The 21,202-nt window shown below is 45.3% G+C and overlaps 1 protein-coding gene across 4 annotated transcripts in view; it reads left to right on the top strand.

Moving 5' to 3' along the window:
• LOC147096735 (echinoderm microtubule-associated protein-like 1) overlaps window positions 1-21,202 on the top strand; it is a 109,690-nt gene that overhangs the window by 20,127 nt on the left and 68,361 nt on the right. The window contains exon 1 of one of the 4 annotated variants that reach the window (XM_085973347.1): window positions 15,895-16,020. The exons of the other annotated variants lie outside the window; for them this stretch is intronic. Coding sequence (XP_085829473.1) covers window positions 16,001-16,020 — 20 coding nt within the window. The 5' untranslated portion in view covers window positions 15,895-16,000. Of the gene's footprint in view, window positions 1-15,894; window positions 16,021-21,202 lie in introns of those variants that run through there. 4 annotated transcript variants of the gene reach the window in all.

Raw genomic sequence — 21,202 nt, 5'->3', positions numbered from 1 at the left:
GGCGGGTACCCACCTCCTGTGAAACTTACGTGGAGGCGGGTTTTAGGCGGGATGGTGTCGGGACCCCCGAATTCAGGATTTCCCCCCCCCCCCCCCCACACACCTGAAACCCCGCCTGACGGCTCCAGGAAAATCTACCCCTAAGAGACAAAAGGGATGATGGGGCGAGGCCAAAGGAGATGGTAATGGGACAAGTTAAGAAACAAAAGATGGCTCTAGATGAGGTGTAAATGGCTGAATGATCGACCGTTGCCATGTGAGAGAGAGAATAAAAATGGGAAAAAAAGGATAGGGGCCGAGGTTATGGTCTGAAATTGTTGAACTCGATATTGAGTCCAGAAGGCTGTAAAGTGCCTAATCGGAAGATGAGGTGCTGTTCCTCGAGCTTACGTTGAGCTTCATTGGAACAGTGTAAGAGGCCGAGGACAGAGAGATCAGAGTGGGAGTGAAGTGGACTATTTAACAAGTCTCTGATCTGTTTTGTTTGTTTTATTGTTAACTAGTAACCTTATCTTGGCATCTATGAACACACACATTATGGATTAATCCAAGTTCCAACGTCCATGCGTGCTTTCCTGCAGCAGTACGGCTGGGGATGTAAGTGATTGAAACTAAAAGGTTATGGTGCAGGAATATATCTTCCTAGTTCTGTGAAAAGGTGATCTCTGTTCTCGGCTCCTGCCATTCATTGAGTAACATATCAACAAAGGGAAGGAACTCTCTGGCTGGGAGCTTGCTGAATTGAATAGGAAGTGTCGGCACTATTTAACGAGTCAAAAACAACCCTGACCTTCACTGGTGGGCTGCTATAGCTAGACACTTGTTGACCAGTCTATGCAATTGTGTGTTTAGTAGAAAGCTGGCACACAGCATTGAATCCCCAATGAAAAATTAAATAAATCAAGTGGCGCATAAATGCTGGCATGGACTGGTCGGACCGAATGGCCTGTTTCTGTTTTGTATATTCAATGTAAACCAACAAAAGTCTTTTATTGCAATTTTGGCGGTTGAGTGCACAGATCGTACCCGTATTGAACAATGTTCTCTGTCAATTATTCTCCAGATCTCCGAGGCACAATTGTAATGGGGCCAAGGGCAAGGTGTTGTATAGTTCCTACTGCTACAACACTATCCCTGTCTGTTCACTTGACGAATAGTATTGGTAATAAGACTCGGCTACTAGCTTCTACCTATCCAGAGGAATGCAGATAAGTGTCAACCAGGCACGAGCATTCTTGAGATCTCCTTATCGTGGATGTGCTGACAGAATCGTAACATCAAATAGAAAATGGGATTAGAAGGACAAATTTGTCTGATATTCTCTGTTGCATCCTTGCTAATAAATTTCCAGGTAACTGATCTAAATTAAATGAGACAATAACTTGCATTTATATAGCGTCTTTAACGTCGTAAAACGTCCCAAGGAGCGATGTCAGACAAAAATTTGACACCGAATCACAATGATATTAGGGCAGGTGAGCAAAAAAGAGGTGGCTTTTAAGGAGCGTCTTAAAGGAGGAGGGGTAGAGGTAGAGAGGCGGATGGAATTCCAGAGCTTGGGGCCCAGGCGGCTGAAGGCACGGCCGCCAATGGTGGAGCGATGAAAATCGGTGATGCGCAGAGATCTCTGAGGGATGTAGGGCTGGAGGAGGTTTCAGAGATAGGGAGGGGGCGAGGCCATGGAGGGATTCTGAAAACAAGGATGAGAATTTTAAAATACTTGCAATTTTGTAGTGAAGTATTATGTTGAAATGCCTCCAAGAACATCACACAATTCATTCATTTTTGAAGAGTTAGTGTCTGAGGAGTAGGACACAAGGGGAGAAAAATTCGGTTGCTTTGTGCCTCCTGTTAGCGCCCCGAGGCGCAAAGCAACTAGCGCCCGGGCGCGGCGCCGCTAACGCCTCCCGTGAAATTTAGATGGGGGGTGGGGGGGGAAACTTTGGTAGAAATGTACGATACTTAATGGAATAAAATGAATCTGTGAACGGTACTTTCTGATAAGCGGGAGCTTATGTCAAGAGGACACAGGTTCAGAGTTGTGAAGGGCAAATTTAGGGCAGATGTCAGGAAGTCTTTCCCCAGTTTGCAGTGAAGATTTGAGTCTTTTCAAAAATACCTGTAGGGGTGACAGAGTAACAAAAACCATTATGGCAAGTGGCCTAGGGCACCGCAAGTATAAAACAAATAATAACTGCATGAATAATACAGTGACATTACACAAAATAATAAATAAACCCTAATGTGATTGTGAATATTAACTATTGCCTCTAAACCCTGCAGTGCCCACTGGTCGCAGAAGGCGTCAAGCGACCCGGGGAACACCACATGCTCCCTCTCCAGGGCCACCTGGGCACAGACAATGCTGAGGAAGAGAGGCAGGTAGTCCGAGCGAGCCCTCTGTGGGCCCCGCCAATTCTGGATCGATGGGTTGCTGCTTTAGCAAGGCCCAGGAGGCCAGGACTCCTAACTTGTTTAAGAAGCAGTTGATACTGTGATGGGGAGACCGTAGGGTTGGTATTCTGGAAAGAGCGGGATCAAACAGCGAAAGGGCGTCCTTTATACAAACCCGTCTTGTGGCTGTTATAAATAATTTCAAGGCTATGCCTTCATCCGAAGCACTCCTTTAGATTACCGCCTTGCAATCAGTCATCTCTCATCATTTTCCTGCTATAAATGATGAGATGCTGAGACTGTGTGAGCCGCTTTCCCTTGGGACCCTTATCTACGCAGTCAGCAGAGGTGAAAGGACACTTGTAACACAACCACACGAAGCAAGGGTTTCTAGCTTTCTCCCAGTGTTGCATTCAGCATCACAAATATACAGAAATCGATCCCTCTTGCCGATGTTACAGGATGCAAAAAGTTGTAGATTTTGGCACGGGGCTGAGACAATTAAAGCTGTTTGCCTAAACAGCGAAGATATACAAAGCAACAGATTTGCGATGTTGAGTAAATACACTCTATTTAAGTGCAACCGGTCCTCTCCTAGAATTGATTAGTATGTGTTGTGTACCTATCCTAAGATATTTGTTATGTTGTAGGGCGATGTACGCTATTCATACAGCTGCTGCTTTGCTAATCTAAGGCGGCGTTCTAACAAATCCCAACCCTTTATACAACTGTGCAACCTGTCCTGGTTTCCAGTGTCTGGTTCTGTGGCATGTTGGGTCTGCAACTCGTGTCAGTCACACTTCTGTTGGTGTCTATGCGTCTGAAACCGCTTCGCATTGATGCAGAATCGGTTGGTATGAACTAGGTCAGTGGTCTGAATGTGGACCACACTAAAGGGAAAAGTTGTGAGGCCACTCCAGGAGCTAGTCTTGCATCCCTTGGGTTTCATTAACATGTGTTTCATGTTGTCTGAGAACCGGTGCGTCTCATAGAGTCATAGAGTTATACAGCACGGATAGAGGCCCTTCGGCCCATCGTGTCCGCGCCGGCCATCAAGCCCTGTCTAATCTAATCCCATATTCCAGCATTTGGTCCATAGCCTTGTATGCTGTGGCATTTCAAGTGCTCATCCAAATGCTTCTTAAATGTTGTGAGGGTTTCTGCCTCCACAACCCTTTCAGGCAGTGAGTTCCAGACTCCAACCACCCTCTGGGTGAAAAAGTTCTTTCTCAAATCCCCTCTAAACCTCCCGCCCTTTACCTTGAATCTATGCCCCCTAGTTATTGACCCCTCTACTAAGGGAAAAAGCTCCTCAGCATCCATCCTATCTATGCCCCTCATAATTTTGTACACCTCAATCATGTCCCCCCTCAGCCTCCTCTGCTCCAAGGAAAATAAACCCAATCTGCCCAGTCTCTCTTCATAGCTGAAGCGCTCCAGCCCTGGTAACATCCTGGTGAACCTCCTCTGCACCCTCTCCAACGCGATCACATCCTTCCTGTAGTGTGGCGACCCGAACTGCACACAGTATTCCAGCTGTGGCCTAACCAGTGTTTTATACAGCTCCATCATAACCTCCTTGCTCTTATATTCAATGCCTCGGCTAATGAAGGCAAGTATCCCATATGCCTTTTTTACCACCTTATCCACCTGTTCTGCCGCCTTCTGGGATCTGTGTACTTGCACACCCAGATCCCTCTGACCCTCCGTCTTGCCTAGGGTCTTACCATTCATTGTGTATTCCCTTGCCTTGTTAGTCCCCCCAAAGTGCATCACCTCGCACTTTTCCGGGTTAAATTCCATTTGCCACTGTTCCGCCCATCTGACCAACCCATCTATATCGTCCTGCAGACTGAGGCTACCCTCCTCGCTATTTACCACCCTACCAATTTTTGTATCATCCGCGAACTTACTGATCATACCTTTTACATTCATATCCAAGTCATTAATGTAGACCACAAACAGCAAGGGACCCAGCACCGATCCCTGTGGTACCCCACTGGCCACAGGCTTCCAGTCACAAAAACAACCTTCGACCATCACCCTCTGCCTTCTGCCACTAAGCCAGTTTTGTATCCAATGTGCCAAGGCACCCTGGATTCCATGGGCTCTTACCTTCTTGACCAGTCTCCTGTGCGGGACTTTATCGAAGGCCTTACTGAAATCCATGTATACCACATCCACTGCGTTACCCTCATCCACACACCTAGTCACCCCCTCAAAAAATTCAATCAAATTAGTCAGACATGATCTTCCCTTGACAAAGCCATGTTGACTATCCCTGATTAATCCTTGCCTCTCCAAGTGGAGACAAATTTTGTCCCTCAGAATTTTTTCCAATAATTTTCCTACCACTGATGTTAGGCTCACTGGCCTGTAGTTCCCCGGTTTTTCCCTACTTCTCTTCTTGAATAATGGTACTACATTAGCGGTTCTCCAGTCCTCTGGCACATCCCCTGTGGCCAGAGAGGTCCTGAATATATGTGTTAGAGCCCCCGCAATCTCTTCCTTTGCCTCACACAGCAGCCTGGGATACATTTCATCCGGGCCTGGGGATTTATCCATTTTTAGGCCAGCTAAAACCGCCAATACCTCCTCCCTCTCGATGTTAATATGTTCGAGCATATCACAGTCCCCCCGTCCTATTTCTATGTCTACATCGTCCTTCTCCATAGTGAAAACAGATGCAAAAAATTCATTCAGAACCCCTCCTACATCTTCCGGCTCCACACACAGATTGCCACTTTTGTCCCTAATGGGCCCTATTTTTTCCCTAGTTATCCTCTTACCCTTAATATACTTATAAAACATCTTAGGATTTTCCTTTATTTTGCTCGCCAGTGTTATTTCATGGCCCCTCCTTGATCTCCTAATTTCTTTTTTAAGTATCCCCCTGCACTTTTTGTACTCCTCTAGGGCTTCCTCCGTCTTTAGCCTTTTGTATCTGCCAAAAGCCCTCCTTTTTTTCCTAATCCATTCTCGTATATCCCCTGACATCCAAGGTTCCCTGTGGTTTTTGGAACCACCCTTGACCTTTACGGGAACATGTTGCCATTGTATGATCTCAATCTCCCTTCTGAAAGTCTCCCATTGCTCCGATGCGGATTTTCCTACAAGTAGCTGATCGCAGTCCATTTTGGCCAGATCCTGCCTTATCCTATTAAAATCGGCCTTCCCCCAATTTAGAACCTTTATTTCCGGCCCATCCATGTCCTTTTCCATGACCACCTTAAATCTTACCATATTATGGTCACTGTCACCAAAGTGCTCACCTACTAGCACTTTTTCCACTTGGCCAGCCACATTCCCTAGAATTAGGTCCAGTACCGCCCCCTCTCTTGTAGGACTTTCTACATGCTGGCTCAAAAAGCTCTCCTCTGCTCTTGTATTAAAATTATTTCAGAGATGGCTTTGGTGGCGTTCTGGTACTGGCAACCTGGAGGCTGAGAGTTCAAATCCCACTACAACACGTTGTGAAATGGATTTTGATAAATCTGGCAATTTCATGAGCTGCCAGCAGTAAAAGTGGCCATGAAAGCTCCCAGATTGTCATAAAAACCAAAGTAATTAACTAGTTTCCTTACGGGAGGCAAACCTGCCATCCCTACCTGGTCTGTGCAACAAGTGGCCCAGCCCACACAATGTGGTTTTACTCCTGAGATCCTCCGAAATGGGCTAGCAAGCCATTCAGTTGCACAAACAATCACCACCAATATCATGGGAGAAACATCACCACAAGAGCAGCAGCAGTAGCTCAAGAAGAAGGGCGACCACCACCTTCTCAGTGACCACAAACAGCAACAAGCGCAACCTGGACAGATGTTGGCAACATCCCAAAAACAAAAGTAGCTGTTGGGACATAGGACTGTACAGAACTGGAAGAGACAATGTATGGTCCATCAAGCTTAGTGACGTAAGAAAACTACTAGGCACTTGGTCTAAGCGTTAAACAAAGCTTTAATCAACTGTTTTACAACATGGAGGTCTAGTTGTGTCCTTCACTAGTTCCTGTTAAGAATGTCCTGCGCAAGCTGGGCCCGTGCCTGAGTATTTATACTCTCCCTGGACAGCGCCACCCGCAGGCCGCTCAGTATTATTTTATAAGTCTTTCTTTCATGAATGACTGATTCATGTCACTTAGTACCAAAGTATTATACATCACTCTATCTCTTGAACCCCCCTCAAATAAAATGTAAAGAAACTGAGATAGATTAGAGAAGCTGGTACCTGAATCTGCGGCAGAAATAAAGACTTCTTCTTAGGCAGTCCCTCGGAACCGAGGATGACTTGCTTCCACATTAAAAATGAGTTCGCAGGTGACTGATGAGTCCAATGCGGGACCTACAGTCTCTGTCACAGGTGGGGCAGACGGTAGTTGAAGGGGCGGGTGGGTGGGGTGCTTTGGTTGACGTGCGCTCCTTGCGCTGCCTGCGCTTGGCTTCCGCTTGCTAAATAAAGACTAGGCCAGCAAAGATACCCTGAGGAGACCGATGGGGCACAAAGCTGAAGGGAAAAAGCAACTACCTGTAACAAGTAACTGGCAACAGGAGTGGAGCCCATATTGATAACCAACACCAATCCAGAGAGAATGTGAAGGTGCTAGTGAAACTCGTGAAGGTGCTAGTGAAACTCGTGAAGGTGCTAGCGAAACTCGTGAAGGCGCTAGGGCAACTCGTGAAGGTGCTAGTGAAACTCCCTCAGAGATCTTACTGTTTCTGTTTCACATGTTCGTTACTCTGCGTAAATGAGCAAAGTTGTGCATGTGAGTTTGTACTTGCATACTGAGTGGAGAGCAGTGCGGTTGCTGGCATTGTGCGCCTCTCGACGCCTAGCTTCATACTGGTCTGAAACTGGTATAACTAGATATTTGGCAAGTTTACAATACACATTCACAGGAGTTAACACGGAGCCATAGATCAGATGGGAGCAAATGTATGCTTCCACCATATGTGAACCGATGAGCTTCATTGCATTATATCGATGTAACGCTTTACTAACTAACTAATATGTAACCTCTTCACTGCTGTAAACCTATTTATAGATGTTTGACATTTCCCCCCCCCTTTCACCTTAGTGGTCTGATTGTAGATAGTACCCACATAGGAACAGGAGGAGGCCATTCAGCCCCTCGAGCCTGTTCTGCCATTCAATGAGATCATGGCTGATCTGCGACTTAACTCCATCTACCCGCCTTTGACCCATATTCCTTAATACCTTTGGTTAACAAAAATCTATCAATCTCAGATTTAAAATTAACAATTGACCCAGCATCAATTGCCATTTGTGGAAGAGAGTTCCAAACTTCTACCACCCTTTGTGTGTAGAAGTGTTTCCTAACTTCACTCCTGAGAGGCCTGGCTCTAATTTTTAGACTATGCGCCCCTAGTCCTAGACTCCACAACCAGCGGAAATAGTTTCTCTCTATCTACCCTATCTGTTCCCCTTAATATCTTAAACGTCGATCAGATCACTCCTTAACCTTCTAAATTCTAGGGAATACAACCCTACTTTGTGTAATCTCTCCTCGTAACTTAACCCTTGATAGATTGGGGAGCTTCATTAAAAGGCATGACGGTGGATAGGCAATGGCTAACATTTAAGGAACGAATGCATGAATTGCAACAGTTATATATTCCTTTCTGGCATAAAAACACAAAAGGAAAAGCGGCCCAACCATGGCTAACAAAAGAAATTAAGGATAATATTAGATCCAAAGAGGAGTCATATAAAGTTGCCAGAAAAAGTAGCAAGCCTGAGGATTGGGAGCAGTTTAGAATTCAGCAAAAAAGGACCAAGAGATTGATTAAGAGGGGAAAAATAGAGTATGAGAGTACACTTGCAAGGAACATAAAAGTGGACTGTAAAAGCTTCTACAAGTATGTAAAAAGAAAAAGATTAGTGAAGGCAAATGTAGGTCCCTTACAGTCAGAAACAGGAGAATTTATAATGGGGAACAAGGAAATGGCAGAGCAATTAAACAAATACTTTGGTTCTGTCTTCACGGTAGAGGACACAAATAACTTCCCAGAAGTGCTAAGTAACCAAGGGTCTAGTGAGAAGGAGGAATTAAAGGAAATTAGTATTAGTAAAAAAATAGTGCTGGAGAAATTAATGGGAGTGAAAGCTGATAAATCCCCAGGGCCCGATAATCTGCATCCCAGAGTACTAAAAGAGGTAGCCATGGAAACAGTGGATGCATTGGTTGTCATCTTCCAAAATTCTATAGATTATGGAACAGTTCCTGCAGATTGGAGGGTGGCAAATGTAACCCCACTATTTGTGGTAAACCACTTTTATCGTTCACTATCGTTACACTATAGTTATCACTGTTGTATTGTTATCACCGTTCTCACTGTTGTATCACTATACGAGGTCGCCTCTTGTCGCGCTGTTATACCTGGGCTGACCACCTCCGACTCCGCCCATGGCTCCACCTACCTGCCCAGGTATAAAGGTAGTCGACTGGCTGGTATTCCTCCTTGTTGGACCCGATCACCCACGAGGGTGGGCTCTGTTATTTAGTCAATAAAAACCTTTATTTACGTTCCTAACTCGTCGCTTTTTATTGGACGAATTGATAGGTATATCACTATTTAAAAAAGGAGGGAGAGAGAAAATGGGGAACTACAGACCAGTGAACCTAATATCAGTAGTAGGGAAAATGCTAGAGTCTATTATAAAGGATGTGATAACAGGGCACTTAGAAAATAGCAATGGGATTAGACAAAGTCAACATGGATTTATGAAAGGGAAATCGTGTTTGACAAACCTACTGGAGTTTTTTGAGGATGTAACTGGTAGAATAGTTAAGGGAGAACCAGTCGATGTGGTGTATTTGGATTTTCAGAAGGCCTTTGATAAAGTCCCACATAAGAAGTTAGTGTGCAAAATTAAAGCACATGGGATTGGGGGTAATATACTGGCATGGATTGAAAATTGGTTAACAGACAGGAAACAGAGAGTAGGAATAAATGGGTCTTTTTCGGGGTGGCAGGCGGTGACTAGTGGGGTACCGCAGGGATCAGTGCTTGGGCCCCAGCTATTCACAATATATATCAATGATTTGGATGAAGGAACCAAATGTAATATTTCCAAATTTGCTGACGACACGAAACTAGGTGGGATTGTGAGTTGTGAGGAAGATGCAAAGAGGCTTCAAGGCGATTTAGACAAGTTGAGTGAGTGGGCAAATACATGGCAGATGCAGTATAACGTGGATAAATGTGAAGTTATCCACTTCGGTAGGAAAAACAGAAAGGCAGAGTATTATTTAAATGGTGATAGATTGGGAAATGTTGATGTACAGAGGGACCTGGGTGTCCTTGTACACCAGTCACTGAAAGCAAACATGCAGCTGCAGCAAGCAGTTAGGAAGGCAAATGGTATGTTGGCCTTCATTGCAAGAGGATTTGAGTACAGGAGCAAGGATGTCTTACTACAGTTATACAGGGCCTTGGTGAGACCACACCTGGAGTACTGTGTGCAGTTTTGGTCTCCTTACCTAAGAAAAGATATACTTGCCATAGAGGGAGTGCAGCGAAGGTTCACCAGACTGATTCCTGTGATGGCAGGACTGGCGTATGAGGAGAGATTGGGTCGACTAGACCTGTATTCACTAGAGTTTAGAAGAATGAGAGGGGATCTCATTGAAACGTATAAAATTCTGACGGGGCTAGACAGACTGGATGCAGGGAGGACGTTTCCCCTGGCTGGGGGGCTCTAAAACGAGGGGTCACAGTCTCAGGATACGGGGTAGGACATTTAGGACTGAGATGAGGAGAAATTTCTTCACTCAGAGGGTGGTGAACCTGTGGAATTCTCTACCACAGAAAGCTGTGGAGGCCAAGTCACTGAATATATTTAAGAAGGAGATAGATAGATTTCTAGACACAAAAGGCACCAAGGGGTATGGGGAGAGAGCAGGAATATGGTATTGAGATAGAGGATCAGCCATGATCATATTGAATGGCGGAGCAGGCTCGAGGGCCGAATGGCCGACTCCTGCTCCTATTTTTCTATGTTTCTAAGTCCGGGTATCATTCTGGTAAACCTACTGTTCACTCCCCCCAAGGCCAATGTATCCCAGCTCACAGGGCTGTACGTTCAATTCTCTGCATCAACTGACAGTTGACTGTAAGTCTCTTTTATAATTGAACTGCTTAGAGGGTCCTGGTGTAGCCGTGCGTCACCTTATCAGTGTGGTAAGGTGAACCCAGACACTCAGATGCTTGCTATGAGAGTAGATCCTTTGTACTAGTTGCTTTGTTACTATAGAGCTGTGCAATTGTTTCTGTTTAGATTCCACTCTTTTTTTTGTTAATGTTGGTCTTTTATTCAATAGTGCAGTCTTTGCCCAACACATAATGCTCTCCTACCAGGCTGTTGAATGCGTTTTTAATTCACTTTTAGCTTGCCAGGAAGCTTCAAGCCTTATCTATTGCAGCACCTGTTGCTCTGTTTAGATTAGAATTGGCCACGTGAACAGTTGATAATTTCGAAGCGATCATCTCTCAAACTGTAGTTTTTCTTGTCACTTGAATCCGATGAACAGCATCCCTCAACCCTGAGCAAAACCAACACGTAAAAATAGATTCTGACCAGGGATACAAGTCTATATTGAGGCAAAAAGGAGAATTTATTTTATCACCGTTATCTGCTGTACCTCTGCATTGCAGCTGAGATGTTGGGCTAGATTTTCAATGTGCCGTGAGGCGGGCTTTTAGGCGTGCGGGGGGCAAAAATCCCGAATTCGGGGGTCCCGACACCATCCTGCCCAAAACCCGCCTCCATGTAAGTTTCATAGGAGGCGGGTACCCGCCCCGCACTGGGACCCGCCGACCCGAGGCGGGAAGTGATTAGTGCCAATTAACTGCCTGTTAACAGGTAGTTAACAGGCAGTTTTTAGCCTAATCCCTATTTTGAGGGGTGTCGTGTGGGATTCCCGACGGCTCCAAACCACGCCAGGTTAGAGCAGGCGGGCCGTCGGGTTGAAGGACTTGGAGGGGTCGCGATGTCGGTATTCAGGTGAGTGATGGGTGCATGAGTGCAAAGGTAAGTGTGTTTGGTGTGTCTAAAGTATGTAAAGAAGTTTAAATTACCTGTACTTACCTTTACAGCCTTTCTTCCTCCAGGCGTCGGGAGTCCATCACTCAGCCGGCACTGAAAGCAAAATGGCTGCGAGCTGTCAAAAGTGACAGCCTTCAGCTTTCAATGCCGGTGAGAGTTCTAACTGAGTCTGTGTAGAAGGACTCAGGTTAGAAGTCAGACTGTCAGTGTTTGACAGCTTCAAACAGCTGTGAAACACTGATATTTCATCTGCCAAAAACACTTGACAGATGAAATTTCAGTCTGTGACGTCACCTGTTGCCGGGTGGCCCTTAATTGGCCTGCTGCACCCGCTGGGCGGGCTCAACAAGGTCAATCAAGGGAAAATCGAGTGGATTGGCCGGACGTCGATGGAGGCGGGACTAAAACCCGAAAGTTGTAGTCCCGCCTCCTTCCCGACTGCTGAATGAAAATCCAGCCCGTTGAGTACGTTTAACAACCCCCCCCTCAGAATAGTTTTAAACAATGTATGATGGGGGAGTGAGGGAGGGATGATAGTCACTACGTGTAACAAAATTGGAAATGTTATAGAATCATAGAAATTTGTGGCACAGAAGGAGGCCATTCGGCCCATCGTGTCTGTGCTGGCTGGCAAAGAGGTCTCCAGCCTAATCCCATTTTCCAGCTCTTGGTCCGTAGCCTTGTAGGTTACAGCACTTCGAGTGTATAGCCAAGTACTTTTTAAATGTGGTGAGGGTTTCTGCCTCTCCCACCCTTTCAGGCAGCGAGTTCCAGACCCCCACCACCCTCTGGGTGAAAAAAGTTCTCCTCAGATCCCCTCTAATCCTCCGACCAATTACTTTAAATCTATTTCCCCTGGTTATTGAACTCTCTGCTAGGGGAAATAGGTCCTTCCTATCCACTCTATCTCGGCCCCCTCATAGTTTTATACACCTCAATTCAATCTCCCCTCAGCCTCCTCTGTTCCAAAGAAAACAACCCCAGCCTATCCAATCTTTCCTCATAGCTAAAATTCCCCAGCCCAGGCAACATCCTCGTAAATCTCCTCTGTAGCCTCTCTAGTGCAATCACATCCTTCCTGTAATGTGGTGACCAGAACTGCACGCAGTATTCCAGCTGCTAACTAGTGTTTTATACAGTTCAAGTTCATTAAGAGGTTGAGAATGGGCTGCCTGCTGGGTCCAGGAAATGGAGTGTGATTTGAAGAGGGAAACTTGTCGAAGGTTATGTTTACCCTTAGAATCATACAGCACAGAAGGAGGCCATTCGGCCCGTCCTGCCTGTGCCAGCTCTTTGAAAGAGCTCTCCAATTAGTCCCACTCCCCCCATCTCTTTCCCCATAGCCCTGGAATTCATTCCTCTTCAAGCATTTATACAATTCCCTTTTGAAAGTTACTGTTGAATCTGCTTCCACCGCCCTTTCAGGCAACGCATTCCAGATCATAACTTGTTGCGTTATATATTTCAAAAATTTCCTCATCTCCCCTGGTTCTTTTGTCAATTATCCTAAATCTGGGGTACCGATCCTTCTGAAAACAGTTTCTCCTTATTTACTCTATCAAAATGTAAATGCGTTGGAGGCAGTTCAGAGAAGGTTTACTAGACTAATACCTGGAATGGGCGGGTTGTCTTATGAGGAAAGGTTGGACAGGCTAGGCTTGTATCCGCTGGAGTTTAGAAGAGTAAGAGGTGACTTGATTGAAACATATAAGATCCTGAGGGGTCTGGACAGGGTGGATGTGGAGAGGATGTTTCCTCTTGTGGGAGAATCTAGAACTAGGGGTCACTGTTTAAAAATAAGTGATCGCCCATTTAAGACAGAGATGAGGAGAAATTTTTTCTCACAGAGGGTCGTTTGTCTTTGGAACTCTCTTCCTCAGAGAAGCGGAGTCTTTGAATATTTTTAAGGCAGAGGTAGATAGATTCTTGATAAGCAAGGGGGTGAAAGGTTATCGGGGGTCGGCGGGAATGTGGAGTAATCGGATCAGCCACGATCTTATTGAATGGCGGAGCAGGCTTGAGGGGCCGAGTGGCCTACTCCTGCTCCTAATTCGTATAAAACCCTTCATAATTTAGAACACCTCTATTAAATCTCCCCTTAACCTTCTCTGCTCTAAGGAGAACAATCCCAGCTTCTCCAGTCTCTCCACGTAACTGAAGTCCCTCATCTCTGGTATCATTCTAGTGAATCTCCTCTCTACCCTCTTCAAAGTCTTGACATCCTTTGTAAAGTGTCGTGGCCAGATTTGGACACAATACTCCAGCTGATGCCCAACTAGTGATTTTACAAAGGTTTAGCGTAACTTCCTTGCTTGTGTACTCTATTTATAAAGCTGAGGATCCTGTATGCCGTGCACTGTTGGGGTTCCCGAGGCTGTCATAGAGTGTACGCCTTGGTAGCATTTCCTGTTTTTAGCACCAGTGATCCCGTTCATGGTTCCAGCTGTGACTAGGCCCCGTCAGCCTGAGGTCAGTTTTGGTCACGTGATAAGTTGCAAATTTGTCCTTTTGAGCAACTTCTCAGCCAATCGAATGGCAATTTTTGTAACATCGTCTCCTTTCCGAAATTGACGACGAGAGCAGGTTGGCAGAAGAGGAAAAGAAGCAAAAAACAAGCTTGAAATTTGACGTGTGCAGGGGGCGGAAGATTAGAGCAGAGTACATAATAACAGCACGCACTTCTCTAATACCTTGAATGTAGCAAAACACCTCGAGGTGCTTTGTAAGGGGGAGGGGGTTGGGGCTGGTGGTGGTTCACCTTGAGCACGAGTTGAGAGAAACGTTGGAGTACTGCGTACAGTTGTGGTCTCCTTATTTAAGGAGGGATATATGTTGTGTCTCCTTGTGTTCTTATACTATATATATAGTACAGACACTTTAGTTCATTTTAGTTAGTGCTTTTACTCAGCTGTATTTTTGCTTTGTTACAGTGCTGCCGCATGGTGCGGAGTGATACAAGATGTCCGACGCTGCACTGTGCACTGCCCGTGCACAGTGTGCCACATAGCAATATAACTACACCATACCAAAGTAGTTCCATTTAACGATGTGATACTATAACAATGTAACAGATATACTTGCATTGGAGGCAGTTCAGAGAAGTTTCACGAGGTTGATTCCGGAGATGAAGGGGTTGTCTTGTGAAGAAAGGTTGAGCAGGTTGGGCCTATACTCATTGGAGTTTAGAAGAATGAGAGGGGATCTTATTGAAACATATAAGATTCTGAAGGGGCTTGACAGAGTAGATGCAGAGAGGATATTTCCCCTCGTGGGGGAATCTAGAACTAGGGGGCATAATTTCAGAATAAGGGGGCATCCTTTTAAATCGGAAATGAGGAGGAATTTCTTCTCTCAGAGGGTCGTGAATCTGTGGAATTCTCTTCCCCAGAGAGCTGTGGAGGCGGAGTCATTGAATCTATTTAAGGCAGAGATAGACAGATTTTTGAACGATAAGGGAGTCAAGGGTTATGGGGAGCGGGCAGGGAAGTGGAGTCGAGGCCAAGATCAGACTAGCCATGATCTTATTGAATGGCGGAGCAGGCTCGAGGGGCTGAATGACCCACTCCTGCTCCTACGTTTTATGTTCTTATTGAGGGAGTTAAATGAAGTCACAGGTAAAGAGGTAGGTTTTAGTAGACTTTCCAGGTGGAGAAAGGTGTGATAAAATAGTCAGAAAAAAGATTTAATAAAAACAGAACTGAGAAAATGGAGGGAAAGGGGTCACCAGAAGGCAAGCACACAGAAGTGTAACAATATTATTTTTTTACAAAATGTATATTGGTGTGCCAGTATTAAAAAGCAAGTCACTTTTTGAGTAGCTTGATTGCCAAAGTCCGTGAGGTGAAAGCAAACACAAAGAGAGGACACGAGGAAACATTTATTCACCCAGCGAGTTGTTGTGATCTGGAGCGTGCGGCCTGAAGCTTGATTCAGTGGTAACATTCAAAATGGAATCGGATAAATACTTGAAGGGAAAATAATTACAGGGGTACAGCGAAGTGGGACCAATTGGATAGCTCTACCAAAGAGGCTCAAGGGGCGGAATGGCCTCCTTCTGTGCTGTATCACTCTATGATTCCACTAAAAGACCAGTCAGTCCAGGGAGATCAAACTTTCCCTGGAGCTGCCGGGATTAATGGGGAGAACAACTTGCTAACAACATTCTAAAGATCACATCAGGCAGTGCTTAACTTTAGATTTGCAAGTTATATTAGTAAATTTAAAATGCGAAACGTATTGGGGCTGAGCGTACTTTCATGGCCCTTGTATTAGATCCCCTCCCAGGCACTCATTCAATGGCTGTTGATTCAGTCTTATCAGCTGACGATGCTGGAAAGGCAGTTTAATGTTGTTGGAACTCGCCCAATAGGAAGTGGCATCTGATTGGCCCAGGAGCCTAGTGCTTCATGTGCAGATTGCTTGGTTTAGTTCCCTGTATTAAACAGCCATTCAGCTACAGAGCTCTGAAGTGAAGTAAACTAAAGTCTTTAGTCTTGGGAACGAGTGTCCAAACCTTGTAGTAACTAGACTCCCAAGCAAGATGAGGAAAGCAGCCAACAAGTAGGTTCCTCGGTTGTGAATCTTGTTTGCTTTTAAACTTTGTAAAATAAAGTAGAATTCAGTAAAGTAGAACTGAGAGAAGTTTTTTTTTATATCCCTTCTCTAAACTAAAGGATGTGGTCCCTAATCACTAAGTCTGTACAGCAATGTTTAACTGCAATAGTCTCCTTTTTTTTCAAGTTGCAGCTTCCAGTTATCCGTTCGACTCCAAATTCAACTTGTAGTGAGTGTATTAGAAGTACACGGAGGTCCGTCTGCATCTGAAAGGGAAAAGACTAGTTAATGTTTCTTTTGCCGATGTGCGTTCTCAGCATTTTCTGTTACTTTAAAAAAAAAAAATCCAAATTCAGCTTGTGTCTCTTTGCACAGACTAGTCTTAACAAGACCAGGGCCAAACTGGGATGTTGAGAATTGTTCTGTAGTTTTTAATATAGTTTGATTTCCAAAATGAATCTTTGAAATCAAGATTTCGCTTGCAGTGTTGACCATTTTTTGTGTGTGCAGGATGTGAAATTACTGTCTTCCAGTAAGTATAAAATTAGTCCTGATATCAGGTTGGCCAACTTTAGTGATTAAACTTTTTTTTAAAATGTAGGCTAATGTAGAAATCGGATGCCAACAGATCATACCTGAAACGTCCAGTCAGATGGGCTAAAATGCCCAAGTTTTAGATTGGCAAGATGCTATTGATAGTTGGGCGTTGGGGGAATGTACTGTGTCCTGCCTCGACGGTCAGTTTTCAATGGTCCTGATTGTAGTTTTTAATTTCTTCTTCTGCTTCAAGAGCTTACTTTAGCAAAACGACCACCTGTTCAGGTTTGATAATGTGACTCATGTTTCTATCGCCCGTATCTTAACTTGCACCTAGTCCTGTTCACCCAATGTGCTCGCTGACCTACATTGGCTCCCGGTTGAGCGGCGCCTCGATTTATTTAAAAAAATAAAAAATAAAAAATAAAAATTTTGCATCCTTCTCTTTAAATCCCCCCCTCATGGCCTCACCCTCTCCCTATCTCTGTAACCTCCTACAACCCTCTGAGAAATAACAACAGAAGACGCTGGAAAAACTCAGCAGGCCAGGGCAACATCCATGGAGAGAGAAACAGAGTCAATGTTTCGGGTCGAAACCCTTCGTCAGAACTGAGGGGAAAAAAAGGCAGTTTGGGGGGCTGGGAAATGGGGGAGGGGATGAAAGAAGAGACATTAAGAGATATTCAAGGTGAGACGAGATAGTAATAGGACAGGTAAAGAAACAAACAATGGCTCGAGATAAAGTGTAATCTGCGTTCCTCCAGTTCTGGCCTCTTGCGCATCCCTGATTTTAATCACTCCACCATTGGTGGCCGTGCCTTCAGTTGCCTGGACCCTAAGCTCTGGAATTCCCTCCCTAAACCTCTCCGCCTCTCTACCTCTCTTCCCTCCTTTTAAGATGCTCCTTTAAAACCTACCTCTTTGACCAAGCTTTTGGTCACCTGCCCCTAATAATATCTCCTTATGTGGCTCAGTGTCAAATTTTGTTTGATAACGCTCCTGTAAAGCGCCTCGAGACATTTTGCATTGGAGGCAGTTCAGAGACGATTCACTTGGTTGATTCCTGAGATGAGGGGGTTGACTTATGAAGAAAGGTTGAGCAGGTTGGGCCTATACTCATTGGCTGAGAGGTGATCTTATTGATACTGAGGGGGCTCGACAAGGTAGATGCAGAGAGGATGTTTCCCCTCGTGGGGAAATCTAGAACGAGGGGGCATAGTTTCAGAATAAAAGGTCGCCCATTTAGAACTGAGATGAGGAGGAATTTCTTCTGAGGGTCGTAAATCTGTGGAATTCTCTGCCCCAGAGAGCCGTGGAGGCTGGGTCATTAAATACATTGAAGGTGGAGATAGACAGGTTTTTGCAAGATAAGGGAGTGAAGGGTTATGGGGAGCGGGTGGGGAAGTGGCTTTGAGCCCAGGATCAGCCATGATCTTATTGAATGGCGGAGCAGGCTCGAGGGGCCAAGTGGCCTATTCCTGCTCCTATTTCTCATGTAGGTGCTATATAAATGCAAGTTGTTGTATGCGTGCAGCCTTCCTAGGAAAGTCACTGATCACTGAAGTCAAGTTGACCTGTCGTTGGGGATGAAGGAGCCAATGATATTTGGCACCGCTTGAGGAAAGCAGCTGCATACAGTTTATATATTTCCCCATATGGTACATGTCTAACGTGTACAACCACTGTTTGCTCTAACATTGGGGGTCACCTCTGATATTAATTATACCAAATATGAAATAAAGGCAGATAAATGTTGGCAGTTCCCAGCAGCTTCATCAGAGAAATGTTGGGTTAACGGTTTGGGTAGCGATCCTTTATCCGTATGTTGCTCTGCGCATTGGGGAGCATCTCTAAAAGTAACCGCTGAACCGAACGGTGACTTCAGAGAAGTTGTCTGTCTTTTTCTTAAATGATCTGTTGCTCCATCGTGAGGATTATCCTGAGAGTTATGGACTTGGTTCGATAACAGTCCAATGCATCTTATCCCTTGGGACTGGGAGAAAAGACCTCTAATGATGCAGCCCTCCATTACTGAAAGGCAGGCCCATCTTTCAGCAGCAGATGATTAATTCAGGCGCCAGGCCATCGCTCCAGAATAGAGATTTACAAGCTTAACCCGCAGTACAGTCAATCCTGCTGTAGTTGTGTTCTGAATGCTAATGTCAATGACCCATTTACTTCTGCTTGTTGTAGTTTTTTTTTTCTGTTGTTCATCAGTCCCTACATCAATACTCTCTCTTCTCTCTCAGGCAGTCCCTCGGAACCGAGGATGACTTGCTTCCACACTAAAAATGAGTTCTCGGGTGACTGATGAGTCCAATGCAGGACCTACAGTCTCTGTCACAGGTGGGGCAGACGGTGGTTGAAGGGGGCGGGTGGGTGTGGGGTGCTTGGGTTGACGTGCGCTCCTTGCGCTGCCTGCGCTTGGCTTCCGCTTGCTCCCGGCGAAGAGACTCGAGGTGTTCGGCGCCTTCCCGGATGCTTCTCCTCCACTTTGTGCGGTCTTGGGCCAGGGATTCTCGCTCAGGCCAACATTCCCAGCATCGAAGCTTTGACCGACATCAATACTCACAGCTTCACAACATCATGCATTACAACATTACAACACTTCAAAAAGTACTTAATTGGCTATAAAGGGCTTTGGGACGTCCTGAGGACGTGAAAGGCACTATAGAAATGCAAGTTCTTTCTTCCGTACTCTGAAATATGAGCCAAACCTCTGTGCGCCTTTTTAAAAAAAAACTTGCAGACAAATCGGCTGCCGCACCCTCTTAATGCGCCTAGAGTGTCTTCATCGTTGAATAATCATAGGAATAAAAATTACAACATCCTCCTCTGCATTTCTCCCAAAAATATGAAAATGATTTCTCCTTAATAATTACCAGATTTAAAAAAAAAAAAAAAATGTTTTAAATGCTAAGTTTTTCAGAATTACAGCAGGTTGTATTTATAGAGCAGCTCTCGTGTAACCAAGCTGCTTACAGAAGAAGCAGTCGGCAGTGACTAGGAAGTGGGAGAGAAAGTTAAGGATGTGACTTGAGGTAAATTTTGAAGGAGAGGGGGAGAAGAGTTCCAGAGTTGAGGGGCAAAGTTGCTGAAGGTTCTGCCACTAATCGTGGACCAGAAAAACGGGGCTGAGGTGGGAGGAAGGCGGGGTGGGTGGCAGCCCGTTGTTGGGTGGAAACATCTGAATGATGTCATTGTGATGTTCCCACTGAAATGCAGTGCAAGGGTACAGCAGTGTAGTGGGTATGGTACTGGAATAGCAAATGTGGTCTTGCCAGCCTCTCCTGTGTCCCTAGAATTAAAAAAAAAAACAAATGCTAGCGCGCCCCAGAAGACTCGCGGCAGCCAGGAAGACTGTGGAAAAAGGTCCTTTCTTACCGCTCATCTGGAGGGAAAACTATGAGTAAAGTTGATGTATAGAATCATAGAAATTTACAGCACAGAAGGAGGCCATTCGGCCCATCGTGTCCGCGTCTGCCGACCAAAGAGCTATCCAGCCTAATCCCACTTTCCAGCTCTTGGTCTGTAGCCCTGTGGGTTACGGCACTTCAAGTGCACATCCAAACACTTTTTAAGTGTGGTGAGGGTTTCTGCCTCTAACACCCTTTCAGGCAGTGAGTTCCAGACCCCCACCACCTTCTGGGTGAAGAAAATTCCCCTCAACGTCCTACCAATTACTTTAAATCTATGCCCCCTGGTTGTTGACCACTCTGTTAAGGGAAATAGGTCCACCCTGTCCACTCTATCGAGGCCCCTCATAATTTTATACACCTCAATAAGGTCTCCCCTCAGCCTCCTCTGTTCCAGAAGAAAACGAATCCAGCCTATCCAATCTTTCCTCGTATCTAAAATTCTCCAGTCCAGGCAATATCCTCCTAAATCTCCTCTGTAACCTCTCCAGTGCAATCACATCCTTCCTGTAATGTGGTGACCAGAACTGCACGCAGTACTCTAGCTGCGGCCTAACTGGTGTTTTATACAGTTCAAGCATAACTTCCCTGCTCTTGCCTTTATAAGCCGAGGCATAGAATACAAGCATCCCGTATGCCGCCTTGACCACCTTATCTACTTGGCCTGTAGTCGTCAACTGCGGGAGACCCCAGCACGATGAGTCAAATGGCCTCCTGTGCTGTGTGATTCTATGACCCACATCATGGGAGCCAGCAGGCTGTAAAAGTGCCTGCAGCGAGTTCTCTGGCATGAGTACTTAATCCAACCTTTCATATATAGATACTAACTTGGGAACAGTAGGCCATTCAGCTCCTCCAGCCTGTTGTGTCCTTCAATTAGATCATGGCTGATCTGTCTCTTCACTCCATCTACCCGCCTCGGTTCCGTAACCCTTAGATTCTTGTTAGGCAAGGCTATTATCAATCTCCAGTTTTGAAAATTTCAATTGACCCCCCAACCCACCCCCCCCCCCCAGCCTCAACAGCATTTTCTTGGGCGGCAAACATTTAAAAAAAAAAAAAAAAAACGTTTTGTTAAACTATTTTGAAAGCTGCACTCGCAGTGAGTCTTCCCACTTTTTAATATGTGAACATTAAATGCACGTTGAGGCCTTTAATTGGAAAACCGAGTTGCCTGCCAGTGGGGCTGTGGAAATGGTAATTACTGAAGTACAAAGCTACTGCCTCCAGGCAGG

This window comes from Somniosus microcephalus, chromosome 34 (assembly GCF_052327205.1).
Source record: "Somniosus microcephalus isolate GS21.2 chromosome 34, FLI_Smic_1.0, whole genome shotgun sequence".
Taxonomy (NCBI): Eukaryota; Metazoa; Chordata; class Chondrichthyes; order Squaliformes; family Somniosidae; genus Somniosus; species Somniosus microcephalus.
This window is presented reverse-complemented; position numbering and strand designations above follow the sequence as displayed.